The following is a 26,677-nucleotide window of genomic DNA, read 5'->3' as shown; positions in this document are numbered from 1 at the left end:
GATTTCCTTCTAGGGTTTTTATGGTGCCAGGTCTTATGTTTAAGTCTTTAATCCATCTGGAGTTAATTTTAGTCTAAGGTGTCAGGAAGGGGTCCAGTTTCTGCTTTCTGCACATGGCTAGCCAGTTTTCCCAACACCATTTGTTAAACACGGAATCCTTTCCCCATTGATTGTTTTTGTCAGGTTTATCAGAGATTGTATGGTTGTAGGTATGTTGTGTTGCCTCTGATGCCTCTGTTTTGTTCCATTGGTCTATATCTCTGTTTTGGTACCAGTACCATACTGTAGCCTTGTAGTATAGTTTGAAATCCGGTAGTGTGATTCCCCCCGCTGTGTTCTTTTTGCTTAGAATTGACTTGGCTATGCGGGCTCTCTTTTTGTTCCATATGAAGTTCATGGTGGTTTTCTCCAGTTCTGTGAAGAAAGTCAATGGTAGCTTGATGGGGATAGCGTTGATTCTGTAAATTACTTTGGGCAGTATAGCCATTTTCACGATATTAATTCTTCCTAACCATGAACATGGAATGTTTCTCCATCTGTTTGTGTCCTCTCTGATTTCGTTGAGCAGTGGCTTGTAGTTTTCCTTGAAGAGGTCCCTTACGTTCCTTGTGAGTTGTATTCCTACGTATTTTATTCTTTTTGTAGCAATTGTGAATGGCAGTTCGTTCTTGATTTGGCTTTCTTTAAGTCTGTTATTGGTGTATAGGAATGCTTGTGATTTTTGCACATTGATTTTATATCCTGAGACTTTGCTGAAGTTGCTTATCAGTTTCAGGAGTTTTTGGGCTGAGGCGATGGGGTCTTCTAGGTATACTATCATATCATCTGCAAATAGAGACAATTTGGCTTCCACCTTTCCTATTTGAATACCCTTTATTTCTTTTTCTTGCCTGATTGCTCTGGCTAGAACTTCCAGTACTATATTGAATAGGAGTGGTGAAAGAGGGCATCCTTGTCTAGTGCCAGATTTCAGAGGGAATGCTTCCAGTTTTTGCCCATTCAGTATGATATTGGCTGTTGGTTTGTCGTAAATAGCTTTTATTACTTTGAGATACGTTCCATCGATACCGAGTTTATTGAGGGTTTTTAGCATAAAGGGCTGTTGAATTTTGTCAAAGGCCTTCTCTGCATCAATTGAGATAATCATGTGGTTTTTGTTTTTGGTTCTGTTTATGTGGTGAATTACATTTATAGACTTGCGTATGTTGAACCAGCCTTGCATCCCCGGGATGAATTCTACTTGATCATGATGGATAAGTTTTTTGATTTGCTATTGCCATCGGCTTGCCAATATTTTATTGAAGATTTTTGCATCTATGTTCATCATGGATATTGGCCTGAAGTTCTTTTTTCTTGTTGGGTATCTGCAGGGTTTTGGTATCAGGATGATATTGGTTTCATAAAATGATTTGGGAAGGATTCCCTCTTTTTGGATTATTTGGAATAGTTTCAGAAGGAATGGTACCAGCTCCTCTTTGTGTGTCTGGTAGAATTCGGCTGTGAACCTGTCTGGACCTGGGCTTTTTTTGTGTGGTAGGCTCTTAATTGCTGCCTCGACTTCTTCCCTTGTTATTGGTCTATTCATAGTTTCAGCTTCCTCCTGGTTTAGGCTTGGAAGGACACAGGAGTCTAGGAATAAATCCATTTCTTCCAGGTTTACTAGTTTATGTGCATAGAGTTGTTTGTAATATTCTCTGATGATGGTTTGAATTTCTGTGGAATCTGTTGTGATTTCCCCTTTATCATTTTTTATTGCATCTGTTTGGTTGTTCTCTCTTTTATTTTTAATCAATCTGGCTAGTGGTCTGTCTATTTTGTTGATCTTTTTAAAAAACCAGTTCTTGGATTTATTGATTTTTTGAAGGGTTTTCCGTGTCTCTATCTCCTTCAGTTCAGCTCTGATCTTAGTTATTTCTTGTCTTCTGCTGAGTTTTGAGGTATTTGATCTTGCTCCTCTAGGTCTTTTAATTTTGACGATAGGGTGTCAATTATGGATTTCTCCATTCTCCTCATATGGGCACTTATTGCTATATATTTTCCTCTAGAGACTGCTTTAAATGTGACCCAGAGATTCTGGCATGTGTGTCTTTGTTCTCATTGGTTTCGAAGAACTTCTTTATTTCTGCCTTCATTTCATTGTTTATCCAGTCAACATTCAAGAGCTAGTTGTTCAGTTTCCATGAAGCTGTGCGGTTCTGGGTCGGTTTCTGAATTCTGAGTTCTAACTTGATTGCACTATGGTCTGAGAGACTGTCTGTTATGATTTCAGTTGTTTTGCATTTGCTGAGGAGTGCTTTACTTCCAATTATGTTGTCAATTTTAGAGTAGGTGTGATGTGGCGCTGAGAAAAATGTATATTCTGTGGATTTGGGGTGGAGAGTTCTGTAAATGTCTATCAGGTTTGCTTGCTCCAGGTCTGAGTTCAAGCCCTGGATATCCTTGTTGATTTTCTGTCTGGTTGATCTGTCTAATATTGACAGTGGAGTGTTAAAGTCTCCCACTATCATTGTGTGGGAGTCTAAGTCTCTTTGTAAGTCATTAAGAACTTGCCTTATATATCTGGGTGCTCCTGTTTTGGGTCCATATATGTTTACGATCATTAGCTCTTCATGTTGTATCGATTATTTTACCATTATGTAATGGCCTTCTTTGTCTCTTTTGATCATTGTTGCTTTAAAGTCTATTTTATCAGAGATGAGAATTGCAATTCCTGCTTTTTTTTGCTCTTCATTTGCTTGGTAAATCTTCCTCTATCCCTTTATTTTGAGCCTTTGTGTATCCTTGCATGTGAGATGGGTTTCCTGGATACAGCACACTGATGGGTTTTGGATTTTTATCCAATTTGCAAGTCTGTGTCTTTTGATTGGTGCATTTAGTCCATTTACATTTAGGGTTAATATTATTATGTGTGAATTTGCTGCTGCCATTTTGATTCTAGCTGGCTGTTTTGCCCATTAGCTGTTGTAGATTCTTCATTATGTTGATGCTCTTTAGCATTTAGTGTGATTTTGGAATGGCTGGTACTGGTTGTTCCTTTCTATGTGTAGTGCCTCTTTCAGGATCTCTTGTAAAGCAGGTCTGGTGGTGACAAAATCTCTGAGTACTTGCTTGTTCGCAAAGGATTTTATTTTTCCTTCACTTCTGAAGCTCAATTTGGCTGGATATGAGATTCTAGGTGGAAAGTTCTTTTCTTTAAGAATGTTGAATATTGGCCCCCACTCTCTTCTGGCTTGTAATTTTTCTGCCGAGAGATCTGCTGTGAGTCTGATGGTCTTTCCTTTGTGGGTGACCCGACCTTTCTCTCTGGCTGCCCTTAGTATTTTCTCCTTTATTTCAACCTTGTTGAATCTGACGATTATGTGCCTTGGGGTTGCTCTTCTTGCGGAATATCTTTGTGGTGTTCTCTGTATTTCCTGCATTTGAGTGTTGGCCTGGCTTGCTAGGTGAGGGAAATTTTCCTGGATAATGTCCTGAAGAGTATTTTCCAGCTTGGATTCATTCTCTTCATCACATTCTGGTACACCTATCAAACATAGGTTAGGTCTCTTCACATAGTCCCACATTTCTTGGAGACTTTGTTCATTCCTTTTTGGGCTTTTTTCTCTGATCTTGGTTTCTCGTTTATTTCATTGAGTTGATCTTCGACTTCTGATATTCTTTCTTCTGCTTGGTCAATTCGGCTGTTGAAACTTGTGCATGCTTCGCGAAGTTCTCATATTGTGTTTTTCAGCTCCTTTAATTCATTCATATTCTTTTCTGAGTTATCCATTCTTTTTATCATTTCCTCGAATCTTTTTTCAAATCTTTTTTCAAGGTTCTTCATTTCTTTGCATTGATTTAAAACATGTTCTTTGAGCTCACAAAAGTTTCTCATTATCCACCTTCTGAAGTCTAATTCCGTCATTTCTTCACCGTCATTCTCCATCCAGCTTTGTTCCCTTGCTAGTGAGGAGTTTTGGTCCTTTCTAGGAGGCGAGGTGTTCTGGTTTTGGGTGTTTTTCTCCTTTTTGCACTGGTTTCTTCCCATCGTTGTGGATTTATCCACCTGTCATCTGTGTAGTTGCTGACTTTTCGATTGGGTCTCTGAGTGGACACCCAGATTGTTGATGATGAAGTATTTCTGTTGCTTGGTTTTCCTTCTACCAGTCTAGCCCCTCCACTGTACTACTGCTGAGGTCCACTCCACGCCCTGCTTGTCTTGGGTGCACCTATAGCAGCTGTGAAACAGTGAGGGATGCCACCAGTTTCTTCTTCTGCTATCTTTGTCCCAGAATGATTCCTGCCAAATGTCAGTCTTTTGGATATAGAGGGGTCAGGGAGCTGCTTGAGGAGAAAGTCTGTACTTTATAGGAGCTCAAGTGCTGAGCTGTGAGTTCTGTTGTTCATTCAGGGCTGTTAGGCTGCTACATTTAATTCTGCTGCAGCAGAACTCATAAAAAAACCCTTTTTTCTCAGATGCTCTATCTCAGGGGGGTTGGGGCTTTCTTTGTGAGTGTCCGTTGTGCTGTCCTGCCCAGCTAGGAGGCAGTCTAGTCACTATTTGCCTGACGAGGCTCCGCCCTGCTGGTGTGAGGTTCACCCTGTTGCTGCAGGCTCTGCCCTGCTGCTGCGGTCTCTGCCCTGCTGCCACAGGCTACGCCCTGCGGCGGAGTCTCTCTGTTGTAGTGGGTTGCCTCGGCAATGGCAGGCTGTGTCAGCAATGGGCGTGTACCTCAGTAGGGGCGGATTACTTCTGTAATGGCGGACGCTCCTACCCCATGGAGCTGCACCATCCTGGGTTCAGCTATGCCCTCAGGGAACCTCTCCACCCAGAGCGTTTGGAATCGCCATTTTGTTTGTCCCACTCCGCTACCCCAAACCCTGTTTCCCTGGAATCTCCTGGCCTGGCTCACTGTCCAAGTCCCATTCAGTCTCAAGTTCAGCCCTCTCAAGTCTCAGATTGCTGGTTCAACAGGGCACCCGGACCAGTGCACTTTGTGAGGAGCACTGTGGAGCACCGCTGTGCTACAGCGCCAGCCGCTGGCAGCACTGGCTGCCAGCTGCACCAGCCAAAACCTCTGCCTGGCATCCCGTGTCTCTTTTATACCTGGGAATTTTTCCGTTCTGTGGGAAACAAAGATCCGTCTGGAAATGCAGCCCTGACTCACCCTCTTCGCGCATTCACTGAGAGCTTCAGTCCTGGGTTGTTCTCACCGTGCCATCTTGAGTTCCCCCTTCACCCACTTTTTAATGGGTTTTATTTTCTTGTAAATCTCTTTTAGTTCTTTCCAGATTCTGGATAGTAGGCCTTTGTCAGATGGGTAAATTGAAAATATTTTTTCCCATTCTGTTGGTTGCCGGTTCACTATGATTGTTTCTTTTGCTGTACAGAAGCTCTGGAGTTACTTAGATGCCATTTGTCTATTTTGGCTTCTGTTGTCAATGCTTTTGGTGTTTGAGTCATGAACTCCTTACCTATGCGTGTGTCCTGAATGGTTTTACCTAGGTTTTCTTGTAGGGTTTTTATGGTGTTAGGCCTTATGTTTAAGTCTTTAATCCATCTAGAGTTAATTTCAGTGTAAGGTGTCAGAAAGGGGTCAGGTTTCTGCTTTCTGCACATGGGTAGCCGGTTTTCCCAACACCATTTATTAAACAGGGAATCCTTTCCCTATTGCTTGTTTTGGTCAGGTGTCAAAGTTCAGATCATTGTAGATGTGTGCCATTGCCTCTGTTCTGTTCCATTGGTCTATATCTCTGTTTTGGTACCAGTACCATGCTGTTTTGATTACTGTAGCCTTGTAGTACAGTTTGACGTCAGGTAGTGTGTTGCCTCCAGCTTTTTTCATTTTGCTTAGAATTGTCTTGGCTATGTGGGCTGTCTTTTGGTTCCATATGAAGTTTAAGGTGGTTTTGTCCCAGTTCTTTGAAGAGGGTCATAGGTAGCTTGATGGGGATAATGTTGAATCTATAAATTACTTTGGGCAGTATGGCCATTTTCACAATATTGATTCTTCCTAACCATGAGCATGGAATGTTTTTCCATCTGTTTGTGTTCTCTCTTATTTCCTTGAGCAGTGGTTCATAGTTCTTGAGGAGGTCCTTTACATCCTTTGTTAGTTGTCTTCCTAGGTATTTTATTCTCTTTGTAGCAATTCTGAAAGGCAGCTCGTTCTTGATTTGGCTCTCTTTAAGTCTGTTATTGGTGTATAGGAAGGCTTGTGATTTCTGCACATTGATTTTGTATCCTGAGACTTTGCTGATGTTGCTTATCAGTTTCAGGAGATTTGGGGCTGAAACAATGGGATCTTCTAAATATACAATCATGTCATCAGCAAATAGAGACAATTTGATTTACTCTTTTCCTAATTGAATACCCTTTATTTTTTTTTCTTGCCTGATTGCTCTGGCTAGAACTTCCAATACTATATTGAATAGGAGTGGTGAGGGGGCATTCTTGTCTAGTGCCAGATTTCAAAGGGAATGCTTCCAGTGTTTGCCTATTCAGTATGATATTGGCTGTGGGTTTGTCATAAATAGCTTTTATTATTTTGAGATACATTGTGTCGATATCTAGTTTATTGAGTGTTTTTTAGCATAAAGGGCTGTTGATTGTTGTCAAAGACCTTCTCCGCATTTATTGAGATAACCATGTGGTTTTGGTCGTTGGTTCTATTTATGTGGTGGATTATGTTTATAGACTTACATATGTTGAACTAGCCTTGCATCCCTGGGATGACGCCTACTTGATTGTGATGGATAAGCTTTTGAATGTGCTGTTGTAATTGGTTTGCCAGTATTTTATTGAAGATTTTTGCATCTATGTTCATCCTGGGTGTTGGTCTGAAGTTTTCTTTCTTTCTTTCTTTTTTTTTTTTTTCTCTGCTGGGTTTTGGTATGAGGATGATGTTGGTCTCACAAAATGATTTGGGAAGGATTCCCTCGTGTTTGGAATAGTTTCAGAAGGAGTGGTACCAGCTCCTCTTTGTATATCTGGTAGAATTTGGCTGTGAACCCATCTGGACCTGGGATTTTTTTGGTTTGTAGGCTATTAATTGCTGCTTCAACTTTCATCCTTGTTATTGGTCTATTCAGGGTTTCAACTTCTTCCTGGTTTAGGCTTGGGAGGGTGCAAGTGTCCAGGAATTTATCCATTTCTTCCAGGTTTACTGGTTTGTGTGCATAGAGTTGTTTGTAGTAATCTCTGATGGTAGTTTGTATTTCTGTGGAATTGGTGGTGATGTCCCCTTTATCGTTTTTTATTGCAACTATTTGATTCTTCTCTCCTTTCTTTTTACTTAATCTAGCTAGTGGTCTGTCTGTTCTGTTGATCTTTTCACAAAACCAGCTCCTAAATTTACTGATTTTTTGAAGGGGTTTTTATGTCTCTATCTCCTTCATTTCTACTCTGATCTTAGTTATTTCTTGTCTTCTGCTAGCTTTTGAGTTTTTTTGATCTTGTTCCTTTAACTCTTTCAATTTTGACTGTAGGGTGTTGATTTTAGATCTTTCCTTGCTTCTCATGTGGGCATTTATTGCCATAAATTTTCCTCTAGACACTTCTTTAAATGTGTTCCAGAGATTCTGGTACATGGTGTCTTCATTCTTATTGGTTTCAAAGAACATCTTTATTTCTGCATTCATTTCATTGTTTATCCAGCCAACATTCAAGAGCCAGTTGTTCAGTTTACATGAAATTGTGCAGTTTGGAATTATTTTCTTAATGCTGAGTTCTAATTTGATTGCACTGTGGTCTCAGAGACTGTTTGTTATGATTTCCATTATTTTGCAATTGCTGAGAAGTGGTTTACTTCCAATTATGTGGTCAATTTTAGAATAGATGTGATGCAGTACTGAGAAGAATGTATGTTCTGTGGATTTGGGGTAGAGAGTTCTGTAGATGTTTATTAGGTTTGCTTGGTTCAGATCTGAGTTAAAGTCCTGGATATCCTTGTTAATTTTGTGTCTCCATTTGCTTGTTAAATCTTTCTCCATCCCTTTATTTTGAGCCTATATGTGTCCTTGCCTGTGAGATGGGTTTCCTGGATACAGCACACTGATGGTTTTTTACTTGTTATCTAATTTGCCAGTCTGTATCTTTTGATTGAGGCATTTAGCCCATTTACATTTAAGGTTAATATTGTTATTTGTGAACATGATCCTGCCATTTTGATGCCAGTTGGTTGTTTTGCCCATTAGTTAATGCAGTTTCTTCATTGTGTCAATGCTTTTTACCATTTGGTACGTTTTTGGAATGACTGTCACTGGTTGTTCCTTTCTATGTTTAATGCTTCTTTCAGGAACTCTTGTAAGGCAGGCCTGGTGGTGACAAAATCTCTCAGCAATTGCTTGTTTGTAAAGGATTTTATTTTTCCTTCGCTTATGAAGCTTAGTTTGGCTAAATATGAAATTCTAGATTGAAAGTTCTTTTCTTTAAGGATTTGAATATTGGCCCCCACTCTCTTCTGGCTTGTAGGGTTTCTGCTGAGAGATCCACTGTGAGTCTGATGGGCTTTCCTTTGTGGGTAACCCAACCTTTCTCTCTGGCTGCCCTTAGCATTTTTTCCTTCATTTCAACCCTGGTGAATCTGACGATTTTGTGCCTTGGGGTTGCACTTCTTGAGGAATGTCTTTGTGGTGTTCTCTGTATTTCCTGGACTTGAATATTGGCCTGTCTTGCTAGGATGGGGAAGTTCTCCTGAATAATATCCTGAAGAGTGTTTTCCAGCTTGGATTCATTCTCTCCGTCACATTCAGGTACACATATCAAATGTAGATTCAGTCTTTTCACATAATCCCATATTTCTTGGAGGCTTTGCTCATTTGTTTTCACTCTTTTTTCTCTAATTTTGCCTTCCTGTTTTATTTTATTGAGTTGATCTTCAATGTCTGATATCCTTTCTTCTGCTTGGTCAATTCGGCTATTGAAACTTATGTATGCTTCACGAAGTTTTGTGTTGTATTTTTCAGCTCCATTAAGTCATTTATATCCTTCTCTAAGTTGTTTATTCTCATTAGCATTTTGTCAAACCTTTTTTCAAGGTTCTTAGTTTCTTTTCATTGGGTTAGAACATGTTATTTCAGCTCAGAGAAGTTTGTTATTACCCACCTTCTGAAGCCTTTTACTGTCAACTCATCAGACTCATTCTCCATCCAGCTTTTTTCCTTTGCTGTTGAGGAGTTGTGATCCCTTGGAGGAGGAGAGGGGTTCGGGTTTTTGGTGTTTTAATCCTTTTTGCATTGGTTTCTTCCCATCTTTGTGTATTTATCTACCTGTGGTCTTTGTAGTTGGTGACTTTTGGATGGGGTCTCTGAGTGGATGTCCTTTTTGTTGATGATGAAGTTATTTCTTTCCGTTTTTTAGTTTTCCTTCTAAAAGTTAGCCACCCCAGACCCTGGTTGCCTGGGGATCACTTGCAGTGGCCTCTACATTGTTCTTGCTGGGAACTGCACTTCAGAGCTGTTCCTATTCGGCCATCTTCAGATGTTCCTATTTCTGTAAAGAATGTCATTGATATTTTGATGGAAATTGCATTGAATCTGTTTAATTGCTTTTGGCAGTATGGCCATTTTAACAATATTAAGTTATCCTATCCATGAGCAAGGAATGTTTTTCCATTAATTGGTATTATCTGTAATTTCTTTGGGAAATGTTTTATAATTCTCATTATAGAGATCTTCCACCTCTGTGGTTAGTTGTTTTCCTAGGTATTTAATTCATTTTGTGGCCTTTGTGCATGGGATTCTGTTTTTGTTGGATCTCAGTTGGGACATTGTTGGTATATAAAATTGTTTCAGTAGAAATGGTACCAGCTTTTCTTCATACATCTGGTGGAATTCAGCTGTGAATCCATCTGTAAATCCTGGGATTTTTCTGGTTGGTAGGCCTTTTATTATTGATTCAATTTCGAATTTGTTATTGGTGCATTCAGGGATTTGATTTCATCCTGGTTCAGTTTTTAGCAGTTGTATGTTTCTAGGAATTTATCCATTTTTCTAGGTTTTCTAGTTTATGTGCATAGAGGGGTTCATAGTAGTCACTGAGGGTTTTTTGTATTTTGTGTCATCAGTGGTAGTGTACCCTTTGTAATTTTTAATTGTGTTCTGTTTTCTTTATTAATCTGGCTAATGGTCTACTAATCTTATTTATTTTCAAATAACAAACAGCCAGATTTGTTGGGGGTTTTTTTTTTCATCTTAATTTCTTCAGTTAATCTCTGATTTTGGTTATTTCTTGTCTTCTGCTTGGTTTGGGGTTGGTTTGCTTTGGTTTCTTTAGTTCCTCTAGGTGTGATATTGGTTGTTAATTTGAGATCTTTCTAAATTTTTGATGTGGGCATTTAGCACCTTACAATCTCTCTTAACACTGCATTAGCTGTATCCCAGAGATTCTGGCATATTGTATATTTGGTCTTATTAGTTTTGAGGAATTTCTTGATTTCTGCCTTAATTTTATTGTTTATTCAAAAGTTATCCAGGAGCATGTTGTTCAATTTCCATGTAATTGTATGATTTTGAGTGATTTTCTTGGTAATGATTTCTATTTTTATTGTATTATGGGCCAACAGTATGTTTGGTATGATTTTCTTATTTTGTTTAACTTGTTGAGGATTATTTTATGGCTGAGTGTATGGTTGATTTTAGCATATGTGCCATGTGCATATGAGAAAAATGTATATTCTGTTTTTTGTGGGGTGGAGAGTTCTGTAACTATCTGTTAGGCCCGTTTGGTCAAATGTTGAGTTTAGGTCCCAAATATCATTGTTAGATTTCTGCCTCAATGATCTGTCTAATACTATTAGTGGGGTGTGGAAATCTATGTTTGTGTGATCATCTAACTCTCTTCATAGGTCTCTAAGAACTTGCTTTATGAATCTGAGTGTTCCTGTGTTGGGTATGTATATATTTAGGTTAGTTAGGTCTTCTCATTGAATAGAACCCTGTACCATTATATAATGCCTATCTTTATCTTTTTAAATTGTTTTTTGTTTAAAGTATTTCTTTTAATTAGCATGACAGCCCCTGCTTTTTCCTGTTTTCTGTTTGCCTTGTAGATTTTTCTCATCCCTTTAACTTGAGCCTATGGGTGTCACTGAATATGAGCTGAATTTCTTGTGGACAGCCTATAGTTAGGTCTTGCTTCTTTATCCCATGTGCCACTTCATGCCTTTTAATTGGGGCGTTTAGCCCATTTACATTCAAAATTAATATTGATATGTGTAGGTTTGATCTCGTCCTCATGTTGTTAACTGGTTATAATTCAGACTTGATTGTGTGGTTGCTTTATACTGTCACTGGTCTGTGTACTTAATAGTGTTTTTCTGGTGGCTGGTAATGGTCTTTCCTTTCCATATTTAGCACTCCATTAAGGACCCCTTGTAAGGCAGGTCTGCTGGTAATAAATTCCCTTAACACTTGCTTGTCTGAAAAGGGTCTGATTTCTCCTTTACTTAAAATAAAACTTAGTTTGTCTGAATATGAAATTCTTGGTTGGGATTTCTTTTGAGAATGCTGAACATAGGCCCCCAGTCTCTTATAGCTTGCAGGATTTCTGCTGAAAGGTTTGCTATTGGCTTGACAGGGTTCCCTTTGAGATTACCTGTTCTTTTTTTCTAGCTGCCTTTAACATTTTTTTCTTTCATTTTTACCTTGGAGAATCTAGTGACTGCATGTCTTGGGGATGGTCATCTGGTATAGTATCTCACAGAGGTTCTCTGCATCTCCTGGATTTGAATGTTGGCTCAGCTAGTGAGGTTGGGAAAATTTTCATGGATGTATTTTCAAATATGTTTTTCAAGTTGCTTGCTTTCTATTTAACTCTTTCAAAGACATCCAAGAGTCATAGATTTTTTTCTCTACATAATCTCATATTTATTTGAGGTCTCATTCATTCTTTATTTTTCTTCTTATTTTTGTCTGACTGAATTATTTTAGAGAAGCAGTCTTGAAGCTCTGAGTTTCCTCAACTTGGTTGATTCTGTTTAATACTTGCAATTATATTATGAAATTCTTCAAGTGAGTTTTTTTTCTCTCTCTCAGTTCAGTTTGATTCTTTCTTAAAAAGGCCATTTTCTTTCAACTCTTGTGTCATTTTATTATATTCCTTGATTCCTTGGATTGGGTTTTAACTTTCTCCTGAATGTTGATGATCTTTGTTCCTATCCATGTAGAATTCAGAAATGAATTTTGTTTCTGACATTTCAGCCATTTCATCCTGGTTAAGAACCATCACTGGGGAACTAGTGTGATCATTTGGAGGTAAGGATGCACTTTGGCTTTTTGAGATGTCAGAGTTCTTACACTGGTTCTTTCTCATCTGTGTGGGCTGACGTTCCTTCAGTCTTTGAAGTTGCAAGTCTTTGAATTTTTTTCTTTTTCTTTTATCTTCTTAGATGCCCTTGGGGGCTTCATTATGGTATAAGGTGGGTGAAGTAGATTGACTTTGATTCTAGTCAGGGTCTTGAAGGAGCCCCTCCAATTATTGTCTCCATGCCTACATTTCTTTTGTTAGGTGTTCTGGTCCATGGGGGTCCCTCAGGCAGGGACCACAGTTGGCAGACAAGCTGTATCCTTGCCAGATCAGCCCTAATTTTCTATTTGAGTTGCCTGCCCTGCTGTCTGGGTGTTTCCTGGGACATGAGGAAGCTATAGCTGCTGGCTGAGTTCAGGCTGTTATGGGACCACTGGGCCAGAAGTTGGTACTGAGCCCTGTCTGGTAAAAGGAGGTGAAGCAATCTTACTACCCTCAGGCACCACAACTGTGACCTCTATTGGAGCTATGGTGCCAGTGCTGATCTGTTCTGGCTCCCAAGGCTTGTAGAGGTCCCCTTGGACTCAAGAGTTGCCCCTGTAAAATGTCTGGGTAGCTCTCTTTCTCAGTCTAGAAGTGTGATGGGAGGAATATGGGGGTTAGGGGAATACTCCCATTCCCAGTCTTGCTCACATCCCTGTGGAGAGTGTGACTCCCCCAGGGATTTCTCACCCTTTCCCATGTTGGAGAGGTTCTCCTGGCTCTGTGTTGAGCCCAGACAGACTGGTACCCAGCTTTACCCCTCTCTGTTCTCTGTGTCCTTCTGTTGCCTTAATGGATCCTGATGTGGTTTTAGAGATGACTGACCTGCAGGGTCGGTGTTCACTAACTCTTTTGTTTCTTCTCTGTGAGAGCAGCACACATGAGCTGCCTCTAGTCTAACATTTTGGCCCCCTCTCCCACATTGCTTATTTATTTACAACTATGTTCCATAAGGAAATGCTCTCCTGAATTCATTCCAAAATAATTGATGGAATTCAAGAATGAATTCCAACTTACTTTTGTAGCAATGGACTGGGCGATTTGTTATCTGATTTCATATATTTTTTTAAGTTTTTTAGTGTAAGTGGAGGACCTTTGATCTGAGCCTATTCTCCTTTCCTTTCTACAGCTTCTTCTCACCTTCACACAGCCTCTTCCCCATTAGCTCAAAGAGTTTTTAGAGGAGCAAACTACCCAGTGCTTGGACAAATAGGCAAGAGGACCTTTAGCCAGGGAAACACTTCTTTCAATTTATTTTTCTTTACTTGACATTCTTGAGCTGGCTGCAGGGGATAATGAATGAATTAAATTGATCCTGGTTTGCATGGCTTGCAGTCAACGCTTGTTCCATTTTTCTTTTGGTTATTGTGGAAAGACAATTGGAAAACATCTCAATGTGGGTGAAAATAAGTCTGCTCTCATCTGAGACTAATTTTTGGCCTCTATGTATATTTGCATAAACTTTAATTTTAAAAATCTGAAAACACCTTAACATGATTATAATTACCTTAACCTAATTACTATGGCTGCATTTTAAAATATGTACATTTTAAAACAAATATTGAAATAAAATTCTATAACCTAAATCATCCTAGGGTGCCCAAAGATTACTTTATGAGTACATGTAAAGTAAATTTCTCTTTAAGGAGAATGGTAGAAAAAACATTTTTTTCATATACTCCAAACCAAAAGTTCTGCTATAATGTACAAATTCTATTTGCAGTTCACTGAGATGATAGAACACAATGAGAAATGAGTTCATATGAACAGTGATAGAGAAAGTAGGAAACCTTGGTTCTATATTTCATTCTACCTACTATTCACCAGCTGATATTTTTGTGCATATCACTTTTGTTTCCTAGGCATGAGCTTTTTTTCATCTGTATAGCAAAGAGATTGCATTAAAATATGTTGTTCACAATTCTTTCTTCTGCTACCATTATCTTTTCTGGTGTTTGTAAGAAAATCAGTGCATTACTTGGTGAACCCACATACTTATACCTTTAAGGAGACAGAAACAAAGAAAGATAACCTGCATCTCTGGAGTTCACCTCTGGAGAAAAGGGTGTGGGCTGAAATGATAGCAGTTCCAAGAAAATAGAGGCAAGAATGGATATGAAAGAGGTTTCAATGGTCAGCATTAGCAGACCCCTGAAAATGTCAGGCGTTCCGTTAGGTGCTAGGGACATAAAGATAAATAAGCCTCAGTCTTTCCCTTAACAAGCTCAGAATTTAGTGGGAGTAAAAAAATGGGAAGAAAAAAGAAATTTTATAATTTGCACAGAGACAAAGATTGAGCTATGATAGGAGCAATGAGGAGGCAGTTGTCAGATTACACTTCAAGGAAAAAGTGATTCTTGAGTTGAAACTGAAATGATGAGTAGAATTATGACAGACAGGTAGTGTTAAATAGAAAGGAAAAAATGGTGCAATAGAAAAATATGCAGGAGAGGCAAGGAGACTGACTTGGAAATAAATGTAATATGTAGGAGCAGGAGTAGTAGTTCTTTCTCTCTTCCTGCTGTCTCCTCCTATCCCTGCAGCCAATTTTATTTGGTCTCAAATATTAGGAGTGTAGCTGAACAAGTAGCTTCTATATTGAAAAAAGGGACTTCAGTTCTTTCTTTCCATAAAATCACAGCTATATTTCCTGGATTATTTTGTTGACATTGGAGATTTATGAAAAGTAAAAGTATTTGTGGTCTCATTCAAATAATTATTTGAAGCTTTCTCCTCAACCTTCCTTCAGTCTGTAATGACTTATTATGGACACACTTTCTTCTCTTTGGTGAACAAGCACTATATTAGGCTGCTTAATTACCCATGTCTCTGCTTCCACCTTCTCACAGCTGAACTGGTCCAGCTTTATATTATGCCTTGATTGGTAGGCAAATAAATGGCTGTCAGCTTTGTTTGAGTAGGTAGCAAAACCCAGGATATCCCTGGAGAACAAAACTAGGCTTGGGGCCTGGTGTTAGGCAGCATCAATCAAATGAATGATGACATATCCTTAGGGATGTCTCCCTACCCTACCCTACCCTACCCTACACTACCCTACCTTACCCTACTTGTTTTGCCCAACTTCTATTGCCACTTTGAATGATGTCTGTCACACTAGAATAGGATCTGTTATAGGGAAACTTGGCTAGCCCTGGGGTTCCCTGATGTTTTGTGGAACCGTAGCAAACAGGGATAATTATAAAGGTAAGAGATAACATCTTTCAGTGGCACTGATTGAATCTGTTTCTGTAGAACAGTATTTTTTTCCTTCTCTTCCTTTCTTTATCCTCTACAAATAGGAAGGTTGTATTTGAAGGAGTTTTTTTTAATTTAAATTTAAATTTTTGTGGGGACATAGTAGGTGAGTATATGTATGGGATACATGAAATGTTTTGATATGGATATACAATATATAATAATCAAAGCATATATATAATGTGGGATATCCATTCTCTCAAGCATTTATCCTCTGTGTTACAAACAACCCAGTTACACTCTTTTAGTTATTTTAAATGTACATTTAAATTATTGTTGGCTTGTATTTGTCCATCCTCGTGCTGCTAATAAAGACCTATCTGAGACTGGGTAATTTATAAAGAAGAAGAGGTTTAATGGACTCAGAGTTCCACATGGTTGGCAGACCTCACAATCATGGCAGAAGGTGAAAGAAGAGCAAAGGCCTGTCTTACATGGTGGCAGGCAAGAAAGTGTGTGCAGGGGAAGTGTTCTTTATAAAACCATCAGATCTCCTGAGACTTATTCACTGAAATGAGAACAGCACAGGGAATGCTCCCCCTGCCATCTTTCAATGACCTCTTACCAGGTCCCTCCTACAACATATGGGGATTATGGGAACTATAATTCAAGATGAGATTTAGGTGGGAACACAGCCAAACCATATCATTTTGCCCCATTCCCTCCCAAATCTCATGTCCTCACATTTCAAAACATAATCATGCCTTTTCAGCAGTCCCCCAAAGTCTTAACTCATTCCAGCATTAACCCAAAAGTCCAAGTCCAAAGTCTCACCTGAGACAAAACAAGTTTCTTCTGCCTATGAGCCTGTAAAATCAGAAGCAAGTTAGTTAATTCGGACACAATGGGGTACAGGCATTGGGTTACCATATGATCTGTAGATTGCTTTGGGTTGTACATACATTTTAACAATATTGATTCTTCCAATTCATGAACACCGAATATCTTCTTCCCATTTTTTTATATTCTCGTCACTTTTTTCATCAGTGTTTTATAGTTTTTCTTATAGAGATATTGTACTTTTTTAGTTAATTATTAGGCATTTAATTTCATTTGTGGCTATTGCAAGTGGCATTACTTTTTAATTTCTGTTTCAGATTGTTCACCGGTGGCATATAGAAATGCTATTGATTTTTACATGGTGATTTTGTATCCTGCAACTTTACTGGGTTTGTTTATCAGTTCTAATAGGGTTTTTTTGTGGAGTCTTCAGGTTTTTCCAAATATAAGAACATATCATCTGCAAACAAGAATAATTTGACTTCATCCTTTTCATTCAGATGCCCTTTGTTTTTTCCCCTTGTCTGACTTTTCTAGCTGGGACTTCTAGTACTATGTTGAGAAACAGTGTTGAAAGTGGACATCTCTGTCATGTTCCAGATCTTAGGGAAAAGGCCTTCAGTTTTTTCAAAGTCTCACTTGAGACAAAGCAAGTCTTTTTTGCCTATGACCCTATAAAATCAGAAGCAAGTTAGTTAATTCCTTGATACAATGGGGTACAGGCATTGGGTAAATTCACCCATTCCAAATGGGAGAAATTGGCCAAAAAGAAGGGACTACAAGCCTCATGCAGTATAATATTATCTGTGTGTCTGACATATATGACTTTGTTATATTGAGGTATATTTCTTCTATCTGCAGTCTTTTTTAGTGTTTTTTAATCATGGAGGGATGTTGAATTTTATCAATGCTTTTTCAGCATCAGTTGAAATGGTCATATGATTTTTGTCCTTCATTCTGTTGATATGATGTATCACATTGATTGCTTTGTATATGTTGCACTATCCTCGAATCCTAGGGATAAATTGCACTTGGTCATGGTGAATGATCTTTTCAATGTATTGTAAAACTTCTTTTGCTAGTATTTTGTTGAGGATTTTTGCATCTATATTCATCAGAGATATTGACCTATAATTTTGTTTTATATATCTGTATCTTTGTCTGATTTTAGTATCAGAGCAATACTGGCCTTGTAGAATGAGTTTGGTAGTACTCTGAGAGATGACTTTTATTTCTTTCTTTCTGGGGTAGATTCTGGCAGGTTACTTAAGCCCTTTCTAAACTGAAATGACAAAGTACAGGAGAATCTATTCCAAAAAGAATTTGGTGTGTAAAGTTGTACCTCCTATTTTACTGTTGGTTTTTGTATACTGGAATATACTGGTGCCAATTTAAAGCCCCCTCAATTCCCATTTTCTCAAGTTCTCCTATGTCTACCTATACTCTGCATAGTTCTTTTTTTTTTACCTTATCAGTCTTTAAAAAATTAAAGCAGGTTTAATTTTTTAGGGGTTTTCTACTATGGTTCGAAGATTTGGAGAAGGACATTGTCTAGATCAAATTGAGACACTTACTCCTTGAAGATGACTGGTGGTGCTGTTACCTCTTTTTTGTCCATTTGAAGATTTTGAAATGCCATTTTAGAGAGTAACAGTAAGAGGTTTGACAATACAATTTTCTATTTGAGAGCTTAGAATAGCAGTCACATCAGCATCTTTCTTCTCCTTGGACAGTGATCGTTGTCTGGTGGCTAGAAACAAGAAATTGACTTAATTGTGGTTCACTGTGTAGCTTATTTAAAATAATTTTAAAATCAGAAAGAATACCAGCTTAAAAGTAAGATTGACTAAAATGGGTAATAATTTCTATCTTATATAATTATTGTAAAGATTAAATAAAATAATAAATATCAAATATCCAGCACAGTGCCTCACTGAGTTTAGTTCTCAATGTATATTTGTTAAATTAACACATAAATGAGTAGGGGTGATTATTGGAAGACTATAACTGGTTATGTGGCTACATGAAAATCATATGTTTATAACAAGAAAAGGCCTTATACTTTTTCTGTGTGCTATTCTCTGTTAAAGATCCTAAATGATTGTATCATAGAAAGCAGGTATTTAAATATATATTTCACATTATGGTAAATAAAGTTATATTGTGACACCACTCATTATAATGTGACATTGATTTGGCTGTATTTAGACAAAGCATGCTTCTCTTTTCAAATACAATCATGGTATAACATCACTCTCTGACACAATACATTTCTTAGGTACTTCTATAGACCATTATGTGTACTGGCAGGCACTAAAGAGTTTCACCATGAGGCTGAGACTGATTGGTAGCACCTACTGCTTTGGGTTGACTAAACAGGCTTGGTTATTAAAGTGTCACTAAGATCCAAATAGAAGACAGATTTATCTTCAGAGTTAGCCACAGTACACAAAGGAGTGTAAATACTGTCAAAAGTATCTATTTGTGGATTGGTGAGATCTTCACAGAACTTTCTTAATCCAATTTATTTAAAAGGTTGGTCAAATTTATCAATGCTGGAAATGTACTTGAAGTTACAAAAGTTGGCCAATTTTATATCCATTTCTATGTTTAAGTGATACATATTCTCGTAAAGTTGAAGTGATAGCTAGAGAGTTCTTCTAGCTCCAATACTAATTATATGATCTCGGGCAAGCTACTTGCTAGATCTTAGCTCATTGGCAAAATAAGGAAGTCAGACTAGACTAAATGATTTGTTAATGCCCTTTCAGTTCTATGAGTCAAATATGTCATTGTTCAGCTTACCAAAATGTTAATGCTATCTACTTTATTAAAGCTGCCAGTAATAAAGGTGGAACATTTTAATCCATAACAAAAAATAGTTTCTTAAAGTACTTCTATAAAATAAAACTAATTCTATAATTTTGAAAACATTTAGCTAGGCTTATTTTTACACATATACACTGCAGGTCTTTTATGTATCTTGGATAAAGAAACAATTCAATATCCTAAACAATCAGTGAGCATTTTTTCAAAATTGAAACAGAAAAAAATCTATATTTAGACTAAAACCGTCTTCATCGAAGTTTAAATGTTTATGCAACTTTGAGCTAAGCCTGTCATAAGCTTTACTGTATTGTTGATTTTTAAACCTCAACTATGTTTACAAATGAATGTTCATTATTATCATTATTATGACTGTGAACTATGATCTGAGAGTTATATGTGGAATGACAGTTTTGTAGACCCTTATTTAATAATCAGAGTTTAACATTTTACCTTCTTAAACCATTAGTCTGCAAAGAAATTTTCTAACTAAAGCTATTTGATTAGAATAACTAGTTTTTTTTATTCTTTCAAAAAAGGATGCAGTAGCATTTAAAGAAACTTTATGTAAGTAACTAGACTGAGAAGAAGAAAATGGTACTGCTCGTTAGTTATGGCTCAAACAGTATAATTTGTATTAGAAAAGTTCAAGGGAGTTTGCAAAAATATTCTCCCCCTCTGCAGATTGTCTATTCACTCTGTGGGTTGATTATTTGGCTGTGCAGAAGCTTTTTAGTTTAACATAGTCTCATTTATCTATTTTCATATTTGTTTCTTGTGAGTTTGGGGTCTTACTTATTAATTCTTTGCCTAAACCAATGCCCAGAAGTTTCCCCTAGGTCTTCTTCTGGTATTTTTATAGTTTCAATCTTACACTTATGTATTTCATCCATCCTGATTTGAATTTTGTATATGGGGAGAGATAGGCATTCAGTCTCATTCTTCTGAATATGGCAATTTAATTTTCCCAGCACCATTTATTGAAAAGAGTGTCATTTTGGCAATACATGTTCTCATCAACTTTGTCAAATATCAGTTGGCTGTAAGTATTTGGCTTTATTTCTGAGTTTTCTTTTCTGTTCCATTGATCTACATGTCTATTTTTACTCAAGTACCATACTGTTTTTGTTACTATAGCCTTGTAGTATAAGCTATAGCCTTGTCAGGTAATGTGATGCTTTCAGCTTTGTTCTTTTTGCTTAGGATTGCCTTGGCTGTTGGGGCTCTTTTTTGGTTGCATATGAATTTTTGGATTGTTTTTTCTAATTTTGCTAAAAATGACATTGGTATTTTTATAGAGATTAAACTGAATCTGTAGATTGTTTGGGGCAGTATGATCATTTTAAAGATACCAATTATTCTGATTCATGACCATCAGATATAAATGTTTTTCCATTTGTTTATGTCATCTACAATTTCTTTCCTCACTGTTCTATAGTTTTCCTTGTACAAAGTGTTCACCTCCTTGGTTAAATATATTCCTAAGTATTTTTCTTTTGTAGCTATTGTAACTGGAATTGCCTTCTTTCTTTGGTTTTCAGCTAAATTGTATTTGGTGTCTAGAAATGCTGCTACTGATTAGTGAGGCTAATAGTTACTAAGTAGCTATCTAGTCAAAATTTTAGCAAACTACTTCAAATGATTAATTTCATGTAAAACAGTGTGATTAAACTGGGACTGATTTTTTGCTTTTTATTTTTAACCTTAACATCATAAAATTGTTCATTTCATATAAAGTAAATATAAGGATATACCACTTGTGTTGCCTCATTTATAGACACTGTCTTTCCTTCCTAATATGCATTGATTTTGTATAGTGTGTAATTCAGAAACTATTGATTGGGTATCTAGTATTTGCAAGGTACCATACGTGGTGCTAAGCATTCAAAAATAATTATTTAGATCATACCTTCAGTGAGCTTACAGTGTATCAAGAAGGATAAGATACATTTGCACAACTACACAAAGCTTAAAATAGTGATAAGGACCATAATAAAAGTGCAGATCAAGTGCTAAGGATTTATATTTTATGTCTCCTTTAGAGCTGTGTGTTTTAAAGCCTCCTCAGCCCCTAACACAGAGCCTTGCACATGGAACAAATTTAATCAATGGTAGTTTAGAGGGTGAGCTGTGAAATTATTTTGTAAGTTTATACCTATTCAATGAATGACATTCATATTATTCAAGACAAATTTAAAATCTTCAATCTGAAGAGAATGATATTTAAACTAAAATCACATGATTTGTTAGATGAAATATGGATATTTTAATTTTTGTGAATACCTTCTATCTTTTCATTGGATTACATTTTCTGATTTTTATTTCAAGTCTCATTCTACTAAATCTTACCTGATATCCTACTGTCCAGTTACCCAGCTTTGAAAAGGGTATGGAATGTGGCAGTACCTCTTCCTCTCTCTAATATATCAGTAATCACAACTCACAAGAACCTGCTTTAAGGAATCTCAGAGTTTGTGTGGTCTTGCCTTCCTTAGGTACAACTCACTTAAAAGGGTTATAAAATAAATTATTATAAGAGCTTTGGAAGAAGCAATTAACACTACTCTTTTCCTGAAAAGTAACTGTTTTATTCATTCAATCTAAAGGATTCATAGTCAACTTTTTTAAAAAAACATAGACTAGTTTCCAGAAATGTGGCAGTTTTTTTGCATTTTTCACTAGTTCAAATTTCCTAAAGGACTCAAGATAGAGTAAAATTCGTTTGATCTTTTGAATTATTGAGGTAAAAATGATGCCATAAATTATAACAAAGGACTCAGCATCTCTAAGATTTCATGACTCTTTAATACTCATAGTAGGATATATTGCTTATGATACCAGCTACAGTACTATATAGCCAACATGTTTTTGTCTCTTAACCATCTTGACTCCATTCAATACAGAACTTTTTTGTTCACTGCCTTAATCCAAGCAGACTTTTTCAGAAGCTTGACCTGTCTCCATTTTGAAGACTTCTGGCTGAATTTCAAAGGAAAATAATACAGCAGAGTAAAACAGAAACCACAAGATGCCCCCATCACTTTGCCTAAGTGCTAGCAATTTGACTGACTCTGCTTGTGAATTTTTCTTGCCACTGAGTCATTGCATACAGAATTATAAAACTTTAATTTCTTTAGAGGCTTGTTATATTAGAAAAATTGTTCCAAAGAAAGCAACAATCATGACATAAGCACATCTGGCTCTTGCAAATTATTCTTTATTAAGCTTTCATTTAATTACATATGCTGAAAGGTCTGTTTTTGATTACTGTAATTTTTTTTATTTGTCCATCTGAATGATAGTAATGCTGGAAATTACATACAAACCACCTGTTTTTTCTCCCCTACTAGTATGGCAAAGTTTGAGCTATTTTCTCTGTTGTTGATAGTCTAAGAAGCTTTCTATTTATTATGAGAAAAATGTGACCATTAAGGTAATGGCTTGATTTTGATTAAAAAAGAAAAGAAAATATTTGAACAAAGTTTTCAGGCATTAAATAGTGTTAAGATTCGAGTGTCTGACTTCTGGTTAACCATAGCAGATTAACATATTCATTTATTGTTAGTTTCACCCAAATCCTAATAAACTGATGGTTAAGAATGATGGGTATAAACCTTCAAGTAGAAATGGAAAGAGAAGACAAAATACCTGGAATATGAGAAATGGATAGATGAGTTATAACTGTCTTAGCAGAAAAGAGAAAGCTGATACCCAAGCTTTAGGAGTGTAAAGCCAAAAAGAATCAAGCCCAATTGCGAGCTGAACCTTTAAAATGCTTATGAATTGAAGGCATCGTGAATCATTAAAGGAACAGTTGTAAGAGGTGGAACTGTCGACAGGATGCCTGGTTGAAAATAGATATAAAATGATCCCTCCATAACCTCATGCAACCTGGTAACTACCATCCCTGCCTCCTCCCTCCCAGCCCTATGAGCACATAACCTGGCAGAAGATGCCAGAGATTTATTCTCTTGAGAAGTTGAACTTGAGAGGTTTATGTTTTGGGACATCAGGCATAGCTGAGAATTAGTGATGGTGCCATGGTGAAAACCAGGGAGTCTGCAGGATAGACCACACTGTGAGATCCTTCTCTTGCTTGGCTCATGTAATGATGGCATACAAGTCTATACACAAATCAAGGCAAGAATTTGAAGATGCTTCTCTAAAAAATGTTCTAGTCTAAGATAAATGACCTGTAGATATTGACATTTGGGATTCCCCAGTGAAAAAGCAGACTTTCTGCATCATTACCTTATGCTGAAGCCCATCAATCAGTAAGTCTACCCCATACTTAGACCTTCCAGCAGCTTTCGAGTACATTGCTCTTATATATGAATAAAGAGTCAATAAACACCAGACACTGTAGAAAAGCCCCAACAGAAAAACTCAAAGACACTGGAAGAAAAGAGTGGTAACAATGTAGAAAACAATAATACGGTCAAACCAATAGGGAACAGGATGCTATTAAAAGAAGCAACCAGAGAATAAGAGTATTTTTAAAATATAACGGCAGAAACTTTAAAACATTTAGAGAAGTTTTTGAAGATGAAGTCGCAAAAAGAATCTGTCATAGAGTATAACAAAAGGTCAGAGTAACAAACAGAAAGAAAAATAAGAAAAAAAGGAAGTTGATAAGGAAATCTAACATTTATCAAATATGAATACAGAGGGTAGAAAATTATCAATGGAAAACATCAAAAAAGTTTCCTAGAATTGAAAGACATGAGTTTGGATCAAAAAGCCTGACTGGGTGTTCAGAACAATGAATATAAAAGTCAACAGAAGGATATAATAGTGAAATTTCAAAACATTCTGTGGAAAGGGAAGATCCTGACGCCAGAGGAGAAAATAGATTGCATATAAAGGATCAGGAATCAAAATAATGTCAGGCTTCCTTAGTAAGAAGAATAGGAATACAGCAGATCAATATCTTTGGAATTCTAAGGCAGAATTATTTTCAACTTAGACTACTATACAGTCAATCTACAGTCAAGTGAGAAGAATATAATAACATTTTCCAGAAATGTTAATTCCTAAATAATTAATCTCACATTCATCATTCTAAGGAAGTGCTTGGAGGATATGCTCTACCAAAATGAGAGCATGACCAATATGTACAGTGCACAGCCTCCACAGGCAGGCATGATGACCTTCATTTCCTTACCCTGGTCCTCCTTATCTCACCTCCTGTTCTGTGGAGTCCATTCCCTTCAATTCATTTAATGGTTTAACTGGTATTTTTTGCCTTATTTGTAATTGCTTATAAACGTTACATTCTTACCAGCATATAACTAAAAGGGAAGAAAATGTGATACCCAGGAAACAAGGACATCAGTACAGGAGAGGCAAAAGGAATTCCAGGTGCCATAGATCTGCAGTAGGTATGCCTGAGGAATAAATTAGTGCAGATTGGAGCAAGAAGATTGAGAATTCCAAGAAGGATGTCTCCAAGGGAAAACAGGATGCACAGATTACCTGATATATTCAATTACACTGGGTAGAGTTTACTGATTTCAGTGAGTTTGAGAATTAGTGATAGTTCCATAAAAATGAAAACAAAATATGAGGTAAATATTAAATCTAACAAAATTAAAAGTTAAGAAAGAGAAAATTAAGTATAGTTTACTACAGAGCTAGTGTCTTCATAAAATAAAACAGTAAACACTAATTTTAAAATTTGTGATATTAACGTTAAGAGATTGGAGAGGGAAGCATTGGAGCACGTGTGGGGTTCAGTGTAGGAAAGTGAACCTTTCATTTTCCTTTATATGTAGATAATAATGTAACATTTATAAGCACTTACAAATAAGGCAAAAAATACCAGTTAAATCATTAATTGAATTGAAGGGAATGGACTACACAGAACAGGTGAGATAAGGAGGACCTGGGTAAGGAAATGAAGGTCATCGTGCCTGCCTGTGGAAGCTGTGCACTGTACATTTTGGTTGCTCTTTTCGTTGTTATTGTTTTGGTATTTTTGTTTTTTAAAACCTTAAAGTACTATTTAACTTGTAAAGCTGTATATAAGAATGACTTTGATAAAAATGGAAATTATATGAAAAGAGGTTAGCCCGCCTGTCTTTCCATTTTTGGCCTTAATTTAATGAAATTGACATATTTTCAGATTGATAATTTAAAGATTCATAACGTCAGGTTGTCTCCTTGTCATGTCTCCGAGAAGAGGAACCATTTTAAGCTGAGTAAATAGAATGAGTAATAAGATCATTGGTTTGCCAAAAAGAACTATAGAAAATACTTCAGAAAAGACCTTGAAACAGCAGTGATAATATGATGAAGATAAATGTGCAGTTCCAGGCAAAGGCAGAAGCTGAGGAGAGAAGTATGGTGATCTGTTTGGAAGCATGAAGGAGGCACTTTGTTAGCTGGTTTGGGTTCAGAGAAGCTTGACTTAAAAAAAAAAAACTGCTACCAATCTGGCCATATTCTCTTGAGGATTATGTTATATGCTGCCTAGAAGTAAGACCCTGGGTAAACAATGACTGCCATTGGACCTTAGTGGCTTTGGGAACAGCACTCATCATTCAGAAGGATCAGAATATCCAGAGAGGCATAGTCAGTGCCGAATAATAATAATAATGTAGTTCTTCTAAGAATCCTTAAAAATGTTCAGGTTAGTTTTATAATTCATGAATATTAATATTCCATGAGTGGACATCCCAGACATTTAAATAACTTTTATTAAAGATTTTAGGCATTAAAAAGCATGTTGGAGACTACTTACTCAAAATTCCTTTTGTACAATTAAAAAAATAAACAACAGACCCTGAATTATATAGAAATCAAATCCTTTGTCCAGGGTCTTAAAGTTGTTGCTAGAAGGACCAGGAACAGAACTGTGGCTCCCTTACCAGTTTTCTTTCTTTCTGTTATATCATTTGCCTTCTCTTAGTTTCCTTTTTTAAAAATAGTGAGAAAGAAATTACAAGACTGTCTGAGAAATCTAACAATATGGTAAGTCTTTTTTTGAAACTCAATTTCAGCTGCATTTAAAGAGATCAATGTTTGTCTTCCCTGTTTTGCAGCAGCTCTATGCCGCTCAGCTGGCCAGCATGCAGGTGTCACCTGGAGCAAAGATGCCATCAACTCCACAGCCACCAAACACAGCAGGGACGGTCTCACCTACTGGGATAAAAAATGAAAAGAGAGGGACCAGCCCTGTAACTCAAGTTAAGGTACTCGCCTTGCAGTATTGTGGAAACAGCTCAGAAAATAGTTTCACAAGAAGTGTAGCGAAGCAGGCTATGTTGTGCATAAACAGCAGGAAACATAGCAACATAAAGCAACCCCAAAATGTCCCTCTTTATGGTAAATTTCATGATTGAGCATTGAGAAACAGGTGTTTCCGTTTTGATAACAATAGTGCCATATTGTGAGATCTTTACCTCAATCTGCAAACTCACTTCTCAAGAGTTTTCCCCTTTTGGATTCTGGCTTTTATTTTTTAATGTTCATTGGCATGAATGGCCATAATTTTGTTGCCAGTCTTTGTCATGTACTTGTGGCACTTCTCTCCATGTTTCTTAAATA

General features: G+C 37.0%; 1 protein-coding gene across 50 annotated transcripts in view; it reads left to right on the top strand.

The window, feature by feature from the left end:
• SOX6 (SRY-box transcription factor 6) overlaps window positions 1-26,677 on the top strand; it is a 705,491-nt gene that overhangs the window by 597,559 nt on the left and 81,255 nt on the right. For all 50 annotated transcript variants that reach the window (XM_078340670.1, XM_078340651.1, XM_078340627.1 and 47 more), the window contains one exon: window positions 26,173-26,322. In XM_078340670.1, coding sequence (XP_078196796.1) covers window positions 26,173-26,322 — 150 coding nt within the window. The remainder of the gene's footprint in view (window positions 1-26,172; window positions 26,323-26,677) is intronic.

This window comes from Callithrix jacchus, chromosome 10, assembly GCF_049354715.1.
Source record: "Callithrix jacchus isolate 240 chromosome 10, calJac240_pri, whole genome shotgun sequence".
In the NCBI taxonomy this organism is placed as follows: Eukaryota; Metazoa; Chordata; class Mammalia; order Primates; family Cebidae; genus Callithrix; species Callithrix jacchus.
This window is presented reverse-complemented; position numbering and strand designations above follow the sequence as displayed.